Raw genomic sequence first — 12,142 nt, 5'->3', positions numbered from 1 at the left:
ACGTCCATACACAGTGACAACAAACGATCTTGAAATGAGTTAAAATCATTATTAGAACCTTGAAATATGTCTTGAAACTATTCTCACTAGTTTAAAGTTTTCTTTAATGACTTTGAACTAAAGAGAAAACTCTCCAAAGCCTTAATTTAGGCAAATTCAGTTACTATCAATAGTGAATAATGGGAATAATGTAAGCGCAAAGTGTCAGGGCTTGAAGTCGTCTTAAACTGCCTGCAGGTGATCACAGGTGCCAGGAAAACCAGTTCCAGTGTAAGAACAAGATGTGCATCCCTGTGGCCTGGCACTGCGATGGAGTACCGGACTGCGCAGACGGCAGCGATGAAGACGAACACACTTGTTCCCAGAAGACCTGCCAGCCGGGACAGTTCCAGTGCGATAACGGCCGCTGTGTGCCCTCAAGCTATGTGTGCGACGTCCAGGATGACTGTGGGGACAAATCTGACGAGCCGTATGATACCTGCAGTAAGTCGGCTCTGGCATTTCCTGGAAATAGAGCCGTGCAGAACCAAATTATAACTGCATGATGTTGAATAGTGACATTTCATACACCGAGGACAGGTATGGTTCCACATCAAGGCAGGTCTTCGGAGAGAGAAGAAAGCAGTGCTGTAATTGATGACGGCAGTGCACTGTGGCAGAACAACTCGACAGTTTAATCAAGCACAGATTTATGTTTGTCAGTGATGTATAATCAATATAGACTCAGCCATGTCCCAGGAGTAATCTGCACAAATTAATGAGGTTGTGTGTTGCACGCTCTGTGGATTCTTCTAATTTTAGGCGGCACAGACTGTGTCTGTGTTTCTCTCCCTCATTTCATCATTAATTCTGACCTTCATTGTTTCTGCTAACCTGCTACTTTGTTTGCTTCTTCATTTCTTCACCATTGTTCTCATCTTGCACGTCTCTCTCTTTGTCTTCCTCTGCTTTATTTTGTTTTTGTTTGGTTTTTAAAGTGGGCCCAGACTACAAGTGTGACGAAGACACAGAGTTTTCCTGCGAGACAAACTACCGCTGTATTCCCCAGTGGGCCCGCTGTGATGGCAGCAACGACTGCATCGACAACAGCGATGAGCAAGGCTGTGGTCAGTGATCGTGTGTCACAACATGCACAATTTAGGGAAAACATGCATGTAGAGAAAAACTCTGAACACTCAAGGCTATGTCATCATGCAGTCTTTTGGTATTTGTAGATTTTTCTATGGAACAAAACCCCAGTTAGGAGTGTTGCACTACTGCATCGCAAAAATAAGAAACTCTTTTCAGCACATATACTTTAACCCCATCATGTAGTTCATTAACATTTATTTCACATGTTTATGATATTCATTAAAAAAAAAAAGTTGTCTTTACAGATTTTTAGACAAGAGACTTCACAGTTCTGCCAAAAACTTACAGTAATGATTAATATTTAACGTAACATCTAATTATATCCGGACCATAGGAGGGGTCACTTGAGGCAGATATTCATTTTTACAACCCAAATATCAAATGACGGCAATGTTTATGTTTATTTTGGTTCAAAAATGACTTGTTGAGTTTGAATCCTGTGTTCAAATATAGTCAAAATGTTGTATGAGCAAAAGGTAATAATCTTTATTCTTTAACAGAGGCGGTGACTTGTGATCCTCTGGGAGATTTCCGTTGTGACAACCACCGCTGCGTTCCCATTCGCTGGCAATGTGACGGCGCTGACGACTGTGGGGATGGCTCCGATGAGAGAAACTGCCGTAAGTCATCTTCGACACCGTTACAAATCAGAAAACATTCAAAAGAGGCCGGATGTTTTTATTGTTCTGGTCTGTTTTGTCTCCCAAAGTATGAATCTGTCAAAACCTGCAAACGATCCTGTTTATCTAAAATGCATAAAATACGGGTGTCTGTCTGTGATCGCTGCCTCCAGAACCGAGGCCGTGCACAGAAAGTGAGTTTCGATGCGACGACCAGCAGTGCATCCCTGGAAACTGGGTGTGTGACCATGACAACGACTGCGGGGACAACTCAGACGAGCGAGACTGCGGTGAGCGCACAAGCCCACATCCCCGACACAGTCCCAGACGTAAACAACCCCCGCTTACACCTTGGCTCTGTTCCAGAGTTGTACACATGTCGGCCGGGGTTGTTCCAGTGTGACTCGGGTCACTGTATCCCCGAGGCTCTGGAGTGTGACGGCCGCGCCGACTGTCAGGACCTGTCAGATGAGACCAAATGTCGTGAGTAAACAACATGAAAACTAATGACACTGTGCCTGGCCTCTTGAGTCTTTAATTGCACTTCAGTTTTGTCTGTGAGTGTACGGTCATACTCTGGTTTTTAGGCTGAGAAGAATAAAATTGGGCAGGTTTGAATTTCCATACAGAAGCTAACTGAAGTGAATCCAGATTTGACTGTCATATGTTTGTAAAACAAATATCTGGTCCACATTTACCACATTAAAGGTATAAAACAAAAACAAAAATCACATGAAAAAAACACAGCATTTATTCATTTATTTATTTATTTGTTTGTTTGTTTTGCCTTACGTTTTGTTTTTAGTGGGTCGGTCACTTGCCTCCCTTAAGGTGCAAGTGGAATTTGAGGTTTGTGGGGTGGGGATTTAAATCCTGTTTAAATCTGTTACTTTCCATTTGCTAGAATAAAAAGAGATAAAGAAGAAAAAAGAAAACCACAGTGTAACTTTTCTCCCTCTTTCTATTGAATGTTTGTTATCTAATCAAGCTGTAAAATACCAAACATATCAGCATTTGATAAATGACATATTGCCTCAAGAAATGGTCAAAATAATCCCTAAAAAAAAAAACAGCAGGTACGTTTCCAGGAGTGACATGCTCTGAATCAGCAATAAACCCTCTTTGGTTTAATCTTTTCCAGCCACTCGTTACCCAGGAGGCCGCTGGTGCGCCGAGAGCCAGTTCGAGTGTGCAAACCGCCTGTGTGTGAGCCAGACCTGGGTGTGTGATGGTATTGATGACTGTGGGGACCGCTCCGACGAACAGCTCAGTTTATGCCGTGAGAACAATGTTACTGTCACTCATGAAAATATGCTGTGAAAGGTCTATGCTCATTGTTAACTGCTAAACTTGTTTTCACCTAGTGAACGTCACCTGTGAGTCCCCGTCCAAGTTCCGCTGTGCTAATGGCTACTGCATCTACTCGGGCCTGCTGTGCAATAAGAAGGACGACTGTGGAGACGGCAGCGACGAGAAGGAGGAGCTCTGTAAGACTCAAACATGTGTAGATACTCTCTGGCTTTCATTAAAGTAAAATACTTTAACAAACACTGAATACTGAAATACTGAGACAAGCAGACATACAGTTGTAAACGGAGGTGCAGAGACGAGTGTTGGACATTCTACATAGACACACATAAATGGTCATAATGAAAGCAAATGACAACAGCCATAACCAGATTAGTTTTAAGTTCATGTTCAGCAAATGCAGCGCTTATCGTCAGGACCGGCGAGCATTAGTCCGAACAGCACTAATGCTCCTGAGGCCAAGTCAAATGGGAAATCCCAAATTGACATCAGTGCCTGTACAGGATACAAAGCCCCAAACATACAAGGGATAAGGAACTGTTTTATGGAATTGTTACACAAGCAGCTTAAAAGTCTATCAGAGCAAATTATTCTGAGAGGAGATTAAATAGGTAGCTTCAGAGCATTGGCCGGCTCATTCCAATCCATTTGTTTTCCAGCAGCCAGGAGACTGCAAAGACACTTTGTTCTCATGTTGCACACGATGGCGAGTCAGTTCTTCTGTGTACGTGTCAATCAACATAAACGTCATTATGCACAGCAGCAGCCATGTTTATGCATGTTAGTGTTTACTGTAGCTGGCGGGACGCACGCAGTTTACACGGCAGAGAAAGCTGCGTATTTAAGTCTAAGGCGATGCTGTGTAGACTCGGGCTTCGCTGCACACTCGTGTGGATGATTTGCTGTGGCTGTCCTCCACAGGCCGCGAGCCCACGCTGCCGCCCTGCACGCTAGAAGAGTTTAAATGCACAAACGGACACTGTGTGGCCTTACCGTACGTGTGCGACCACAACGACAACTGTGGAGATCGCACTGATGAATTGGGCTGCAGTGAGTACCACCAACATGCTCTCATTTATTGAATGATTATCATTTAAATCTGCTATTAAAGGTAGAAATTTGAGCTCCTCCTTTATTTCATTTCTTGGTAAATGAAATCATTCTATTTTTTTATTAATTTATTAATTTATTTATTTTAATAATCTGGTTTAAGATTCTCTGAACGTGCTCTGTTTCGCTTGTCTGCAGATTTCGGCCACGATCGTAACTGTGACGAGAATCGTTGCCAGCACGAGTGCGTCAACCTGAACGGCACGGGCTTCATCTGCTCGTGCAGACCCGGATACAGAGTAGACCCAGACAGCACCTACACCTGCCTGGGTACACACACAAAGACAACTTCATACACTGGTCGGGCGTTCAAGTTGACTTCGGGGCTGATCTTCGTAATTCCATCTATCTCCTTCAGACATCAATGAGTGCGAGGCGTATGGCACCTGTCCTCAGCTCTGTAAGAACACCAAGGGCAGCTACGAATGTGAATGTGCTTCTGGCTACAGGAAAGTGGGCAACGGCAAAATGTGTGAGGCCGAAGGTGAGAACGATCAAGATGCAAACAAAAGACTTTGTCTCTGGTAGAAAGAAAACAGCCCAGGCTGACGGTCAAGCTCACTGCATTCGATGCAATAACGTCTGTTCGTTCCACAGGAGCGACTCCCCTGCTGCTTCTACCCGAGAACATTCGTATCCGGAGGTTCAACCTGCAGACTGAGGCGTATCATGACTTCCTCCAAGAGCACGAGCGCATCATGGCGCTGGACTACGACTGGGACCACAACAACACGGGATACAGTATGACCCATACTACCACACAACTAGATGCACATGAAATTCACTCCTGACACACACTAAATCGTGTTTTGCTTGTGCTCCATCAGGCATGGTGTACTTCACCGTTGCTGGCAAAGACGCAACGGCAGGCGCCATTAAGAGAGCGTACTTGCCTTCGGTGGACGACGGCAGCAATAACATCGGCGCTGCAGTCGACCTCGGCATTAAATACATCACTTCTCCAGATGGCATCGCTGTGGACTGGGTGGGAAGGTGAGCCAGTGACATTTGTGAGCTTACTGTTACACTCCCGCAGTAATCTCATGCCTTTAGCTTAATGATACCTCATCATGAAATACTGTCATTTATTCAGGTGCAACGTCTAAATGAAAATGTTATGTATTTATTTATTCCAGAGCATAGTCCCTAGCAGTTCTGTATCTATTTTTTTATTTTTTTTCTCAGAAACCTTTACTGGGCAGACTCGAGGGTGAAGAGGTTGGAGGTGGCCATGTTGGACGGGCGCTACAGGAAACATCTGGTGAAGACTGAGCTCGGTTACCCGTCTGCAGTCGCCGTCAACCCACGACTGGGGTGAGAGAGACAGGACTGAAATCCTGTCATCTCACGTGGCAGTTCATTGACTTTGAGGCTTTGAACTTGTTTTTTGTTTTTTTTTGTGTGAAGTTTTGTGTAGTTTCTTAGTGTTGAATGGCCACGGTTTGATCCTTTTTTCTTTCCAGAAGAAATTGTAATTTGGAGGATAATACTGTTTTATCCTAATACATTTTTAGACCTTTATTTCCTGTAAGTGTAATGGAAAGAGAAACATTTATAAAATCAGCTTCAGTGCAAATCCACAAGAGTAGCAGTTGCAGACTATACTGTATATGAAAACCTACCAGGTATAAGTGCTGTGCTGATTATTGCTTGTGGAGCCAAACAGCCATCATTAGTAATATCTTAGAATGAGAAACGGGACAAATTCTCGACTGATGATGGAGCTTCGTGTTGTAAGTCTCTAACTTCGACCAGCCGGCGCTCTGACATCTCCCGTGCTCCTGCAGGATGCTGTACTGGGCAGACCGCGGAACTGCGGCCAAGATCGAGTGCTCCTGGTTGGATGGTCAGAACAGAAAGGTTCTTGTAGGTGAAGGCCTGGGCTGGCCCACGGGCCTGTCGATCGACTTCACCAATGACGACAGGATCTACTGGTCGGACTCCAAAGAAAGCCGCATCGAGTCGGTTCTGCCCTCGGGAGAGCAGCGGCAAACATCCGTCTTCATCGGTGAGCATGATGCAGGGAACGCGACATTAGATGACGCAAAGTGATATTAAACACAGATCTGAACCGATCGCCGTGCTTTTGCCGTAGATGTGAGGAACCCGTTCAGCGTGAGCGTGTTCGAGGATCACGTTTACTGGAGCACGCAGGAGAAGGGGGAAGTGTTTCGACAGGACAAGTTTGGCCATGGAGACAAAGTCAAGCTGCTGACCGCTGGACCCTGGCTGACTCAGATCTCGGTGTACCAGCAGCAGAGATACAACTCCGTCGCTGGTGATCTGCTGCTTGATATTTATAACTGTGTCGCAAGTGCATGAGGGTTATTTTTTTTTACTGCAGACTAATTGAACATTTTGATGTTAGGAAAAGCCGATGTGTCAAATCAGATCCTGTTTTTTCTGTTATTGGCATCATGAACAAACACTATAGACTGAAAAATGCTCCTGGTTATTGTCTTATTTATTGTTTTGTTTGTTAATCCTTGCAGTGAAGAATCCATGTAAAGGAACCTGCAGCCACTTGTGTTTGCTGCGCCCGGGAGGATACTCCTGCGCCTGCCCCGAGGGCACCAGCTTCGTCCCCGGCAGCAACACTGAATGTGATGCAGGTGAAAAGAAAACCAGCTCTTTATTTCCTCCCTGTGTCATAAAGCGACCTGCTCTGAGATTATTAGGATCCAGTGTACCCGAGGTGTGCACAATGGGGGGATGAGAGTGTTGCCCACACAATCGATCGAAGACATTTTGTGCTCCAGAAAAGGATCTCCAGTCAGTGAAATCAGCGTTTGGTTATTTCCACGAAGCTCGACGGTCATATCTGATTTTTAAAAATCGACTGTTTTTCTCTTCAGCAGATTGTGATTTTGCCCTTTAGGATGAATAAAGTTGTTGAATCTGAATCTCTGACTTGTAACAATGAGCAACACTGGGACACTAAATAAAACTGTGACAAAGTCCGACAGAACTCTTCTTCTTCTTCAGGCTTTGATCCTGAACCCACAGTACCGCCACCCTGCCAGTGTCTAAATGGAGGCACCTGCTACTTGGACGACAACGAAGCTCTCTGCAAGTAAGTCTTCTTTCCCCCAACGTTTCATGTCATATGAAACGTCAGACATGTTATTTATTCATGCTACGGTATTAATGCTTCATAATACTAAGTGAGCAGACTAACTGGAATGTTTCCTTTTTGATTCACAGATGTCCTCCGGACTGGGAGGGACGGTACTGCCAGACCAGCGTGTTCGACGTGGTCGCGACCTCAAGTATATTTCATTTCGATTCCCACCAAGAGTACCACATTCGCACGAAACTGAAGTGAAGCCTCTTGATTACTAACAAACCTCTGTGTGCCTGCTGCCCTGTTTCCCCCGTCCCGGCAGTCGGGATCGCCATCGGCGTGACGGTACTGATCATCGTGCTGCTGGTTGTCCTGGTTTACGTTGCCAAGAAGAAGTCTAATGTGCTGGTAGTGCTGCGGAACAACTTACCGTCCATGCCCTCCATGCCCTCCATGCCAAGCTTCAGGTGAGATGGAGCCCCAATGAATGAAGCACTGATCTTAGCTCTCGTGTTACGTTCCGTCTTTTACCAAAACAGTGTGATCGATTCCATATGTTGTTGGCGTGTGGCTACAGAATGACAGACAATCTGTGTCCTTGGTTTTCAGGCGTGGCACATCCCAGAACGGATCGGGAACCGAGCCTGAAACACGGCAGGATTCAGAAGCGGTGAGTGGCAGCGAGCAAATGTATTCAGCAAATACACCCGAAAAAAATAAATAAAAAAACCCTCCTGAGATGTATTCAGATTATGTATCTATCTGTTCTAGTCCCGTCTAATCCTCTTTCCTTTATTCCATGTGGGCAAACAATGAACATTTAATACATTTAACCTCTTTATTTTTCCGCGTCTGCTGCCTGATGTCAGATTCCCTGCACGTCTGTGACCATGCTGGGCCCGGACGGCAAGAGTTTCGACAACCCAGCCTATGAATCGGAAGAAAAGCTCACCTCCAAGGGCTTGGCGACGGCCACCGCTGCCGCTCCTGTAACAAACAAGGTCAATAAACAAGAATCAGTGCCGTCCTGCAGACTGTATTGATTCTGGTCAAACCTCTTTTCACAAGGTGGCTGCATGTGAAAAGCTGCATTTTCTTTATGGATCTGCATTTTTGTCCTTTTCTCCTGCTGTCGAATCCAAATTAATCTTTTTTTATTCTACTTTATTGTGCTTTGTGTGAAAAGGAATAAAAGCGCCTCCTCTAGTGAAAATGTAAAAACACATAGCTCACTCTTTTCACTCTGTTTTCCTCCTCAGATGAACATTGATAATCCGCTGTACACAGACAAGGTTCAATCAGTGGAGGAGCCCACTTCCAGCAAGGTGAGCCTCTCATAATAATCCCGTTGAGTTTGCTTCTGTGAAAAAGACGACAGTAAAGACGTTACAGTTTTATGGGTTTTTCTGTTCAATATCCCATTGAACTGTTGTGAACGTTTCTCCCGTTTCGCCTTTTTTTTTTTTCTCAGGAGTCTTTTGAAATCCCAGCGTTCGGCTCAAACGCTCGATCCGCTCACGTCACTCCCGCAACGCCCGCCGTCTCCAGCGCACAGGTAACCATGGAGACGCGTGTCAAAACGCCGCACAAGGTTGGACCCACGAATGGCTGAAAACTTAAACAATTACACCCTCTGGGGAAAACGAAAACACCCGGGTGGAGTTTACGTAAAAGCCGTGAAATCCTCGTCTGTGAATCTAGTTTCTTTTCTTTTTTTCTCTCCCTCCAGCAGTTTGAACCCATCGGAGACGACGGCTTTGTGTCTTTTCAAAATCCAACATACACGGTGAGTTCATAGATAGATAGATAGATAGATAGATAGATAGATAGATGCCAATGTCACTTTATAATGGAAATTACCATAAATATATGGATAAACTCCTTGCATTCTTCCAAAAATATATATGATTAGATATAATTGAAACTTGCTTAGTACTTATTAAATAACTTGGATATTCAGAGCTTCTTATTGGTCACACATGGGACATAAGTTGAACCCTGCAACAATCGCTATGTAATGACCGGATGAGTTCTGGAATTTGCAGCTTTTTCTTAACAATCGGAGTTAATTTTCTTAATTAACCAGAATTTGCCACACCGGTTTAATGGTTGATGGTTCAATAGACGATAGACTGGACCCCGAGAAGCTCTTTATGGAGGTCAAGCACATTTCAAGGCAGAATTTTCGGTGTAACTTATTCCCGCATTTGTTTTTTCTCATAAACATCATTGTTTCATTGCTCCTCATTAATTTTTTATTTTTTTGTCATCCTCCCGTAGGTTTTCAAGCAGACGTCCCCTCCTGATTCTGACATCTGATGTGCATCAGCCACTAAACCCTCATTCAGTTTCATCAGTCGTGTTTCACTGCAGGAATAAATCCATGTTTCCACAAGCCAAGACATTTCAAATGCTGACTTGCTTTAACCAAATTGACTAAGACAGTTTATAGAAGAGGGATTTATTATTGTTTTGTTTTTTTTGTAAAATATATAAACACCACAATCTATTAGTTGTGATTTAATGTACATCCGATGCATTGAATAATATCTTGTTGATGATTGATTGTATCTTCTTGTAAATTTTGTAAGTTTCTGTAGTAAAACTGCTGTTATCCTCAGCCTGTGTTTTCCTTCACACTCATTTTCCAGATTGGGTCTCACTCATACCTTTCTCTTAATGTGACAGTATTCATCGTATCGCAGTGGAATTAGTGACTACAAGACGTTGGCCTCCCACTGGTGTGCTCACAGACACTGTATGTGACCCGATGAACTGAGATGAAATGCGTTGTCATCATCCGTTTAATCACAAAGACGACGTGAGCGAGTGACGAAGGCGTGAAGGCAGCGGTGGCGCCACTCTTCTCTCCCTCAGTGTCTGAACACATCAAGGTCTTACAACAACCAGGCCAGCCGCACGAGTAAAGTGACAAAAGAAAAGTGGTAAAGGGCCGATAAGAGGAAAACAAGTGGATAAAGGCACAGAGGGGGAATTGAGAGATGGGAGAGAGGTTTTTTTGTTTTCTGCTTTGCGGTGATTCACAGTCCGTGTTTTCATACTGCCGGCTCCCCACAGGGCGTCTGCAATGAAAACTCTGCTGCTCACTCTGAGATGGAGGGATGAACAGGGGAGGGATGGATGGATTTGAGAGGAGCGCAGCAAAGAGGCATGCAGCTTGCAGCATGTGTGCACGCAGTGCTGCCTTCAGGGCCCGTTGGAAACTTTAGCTTTAAATCCTGCACATGATCAAATCATAAATTGAATGTAAAAATGTTTCCATTGAAAAGACATCATGATTTTGTCCCCCCTTAAATCAGCTACTGACATAGTTTTGAGTAAACTAGAAATATTGTATATGTGTTCAAGGTTAAGAAATAGTTCAGGTATTAATTATTTTTCATTTTTTCATTTTCCAGCTGTAACATTTAACTCACCAACAAACAATAGTCAACTAATAATCATACATCGTAGACAAAACATTTAATCAGAGGGATTTGGAGCTGTTTAGTATCCTTTGATTGTTTTATAGTAACTTACTTTATATTCTCTATGAAAGTTGAATAAACAGGTTGAGGTTTTCAAACTAAAAATGAAATTTGAAAACAGCTAAGCCAATAATCCACATGAAATGTTTAATTTGTAAAGCTTTCTGCATCGGATTATAAAACAACAGATTTAGCAGGAGTGGCAGGAAGAAATTACAGATACATTACTGGAATTGAGAAGTATTTTGCAGTACTTGTACTTTCAAGGGTTGTTTTTTTTTTCATGTAACTTTACTCATACTTTCCACTCCGTAATCCCACCCATGGATATAAAAAGATCTGTCAAAGATCTAATCTTTGAATTGTCATTATAAGCACCTGCTTATAAATTTTTTATTTTTTTTACATACGTATGTAATATTGTAGTAGAAACAATACAACCCTGAGACCTGAAATGATGGATCATAGATACAGTAAGGTTAGCCAGCTACTTTATTGGAGTAACAGTGAAGGTGAGTTGCTGCAAATGGAGGACATTTCACTCTATTTCTGCAGCACAAGGCACCTTGTTTGGATAGAATAGAATAGAAATGAAATACTTAATTATTTCAGAGGCAAATGTTTTTACAGCGTTTCTTCACACAGAATAAATGGAATACAGTTAGTGAAAATATCAGACAGGACAGGAAAAAAATGTAATGACTTCTTCAGGTTATGCCAAAAAATAGACCTTTTTTTGTTTGAATTCCACATTGATCATTTTTTTGTAAAAATGGAATCACTTACACGCAAACTCGTTATTAATGGATATGTACATCTTTATAACGACAAAGTTGGCAATATGTGGAGTGGAGTGTATTTAAAGGTCCCATGTCATACAGTTTTTCAATGATTTCACAAAGGTGTCAGAGGTCCAACAATATTGTATTTAAAGTGAATTGCCCCAAATCTAGCCTTGGTCTTGGATTTCAAACAGTCCCTCCAGTCCCTCCAGTGAACTCTTCTGAGAACAGGTTGTTCCAGTGTCCGCCCATGCCTACCCCACACTCTGGTAGTGCATGTGAGGAGAACAAATGGTGCCCACTTGTAATTTCACAGCGCAGCGCTCATTGATCTATAGGAGGGTCAAAGGAAGTTTCCACAACTGGAGGAATTGGCTGTTTCCCCAGTTGATGTCACGAAGGGAAAATCTCTTATTTGCCTGTTTGAGCACACATTCGCTAAAATGTGGTGTAAGCAAGTGAGGGAGATGGGGACACAAAATTACTCTTGTAAAACCACAATTAGGTTAATTGTGCATAATATGGGAGCTTTTAAATGCGACCACGCTGAGGCGATGTGAATTCCGAGGCGCACGTGAAGGCGACACGGAGGAGGGGGCCGTGGCGCGCGAGGGAGAGCGGTGACTGGGAAAGGGGGGG

General features: G+C 43.4%; 1 protein-coding gene across 1 annotated transcript in view; it reads left to right on the top strand.

Annotated features, from left to right (window-relative positions):
* Positions 1–9,852, top strand: part of lrp2b (low density lipoprotein receptor-related protein 2b) — a gene marked incomplete at its 5' end in the record, with an annotated part of 34,922 nt that extends 25,070 nt beyond the window's left edge. The window contains 25 exons of the mRNA XM_080479581.1: positions 238–483; positions 978–1,106; positions 1,632–1,751; positions 1,925–2,041; positions 2,118–2,234; positions 2,893–3,030; positions 3,116–3,238; positions 3,981–4,109; positions 4,308–4,439; positions 4,528–4,653; positions 4,767–4,910; positions 4,997–5,162; positions 5,355–5,483; positions 5,957–6,177; positions 6,265–6,447; positions 6,662–6,781; positions 7,155–7,242; positions 7,374–7,438; positions 7,556–7,700; positions 7,843–7,903; positions 8,103–8,234; positions 8,493–8,558; positions 8,705–8,788; positions 8,963–9,019; positions 9,514–9,852. Of these exons, the coding sequence (XP_080335707.1) occupies positions 238–483; positions 978–1,106; positions 1,632–1,751; positions 1,925–2,041; positions 2,118–2,234; positions 2,893–3,030; positions 3,116–3,238; positions 3,981–4,109; positions 4,308–4,439; positions 4,528–4,653; positions 4,767–4,910; positions 4,997–5,162; positions 5,355–5,483; positions 5,957–6,177; positions 6,265–6,447; positions 6,662–6,781; positions 7,155–7,242; positions 7,374–7,438; positions 7,556–7,700; positions 7,843–7,903; positions 8,103–8,234; positions 8,493–8,558; positions 8,705–8,788; positions 8,963–9,019; positions 9,514–9,552 (3,077 nt within the window). The 3' untranslated portion in view covers positions 9,553–9,852. The remainder of the gene's footprint in view (positions 1–237; positions 484–977; positions 1,107–1,631; positions 1,752–1,924; positions 2,042–2,117; positions 2,235–2,892; positions 3,031–3,115; positions 3,239–3,980; positions 4,110–4,307; positions 4,440–4,527; positions 4,654–4,766; positions 4,911–4,996; positions 5,163–5,354; positions 5,484–5,956; positions 6,178–6,264; positions 6,448–6,661; positions 6,782–7,154; positions 7,243–7,373; positions 7,439–7,555; positions 7,701–7,842; positions 7,904–8,102; positions 8,235–8,492; positions 8,559–8,704; positions 8,789–8,962; positions 9,020–9,513) is intronic.
* Positions 9,853–12,142: the final 2,290 nt, after the last annotated feature.

This window comes from Lipophrys pholis (assembly GCF_963383615.2).
Source record: "Lipophrys pholis genome assembly, chromosome: 1".
NCBI classification, from domain to species: Eukaryota; Metazoa; Chordata; class Actinopteri; order Blenniiformes; family Blenniidae; genus Lipophrys; species Lipophrys pholis.
The sequence above is the reverse complement of the archived record's forward strand: the minus strand, read 5'-3'. Positions and strand labels throughout refer to the sequence as shown.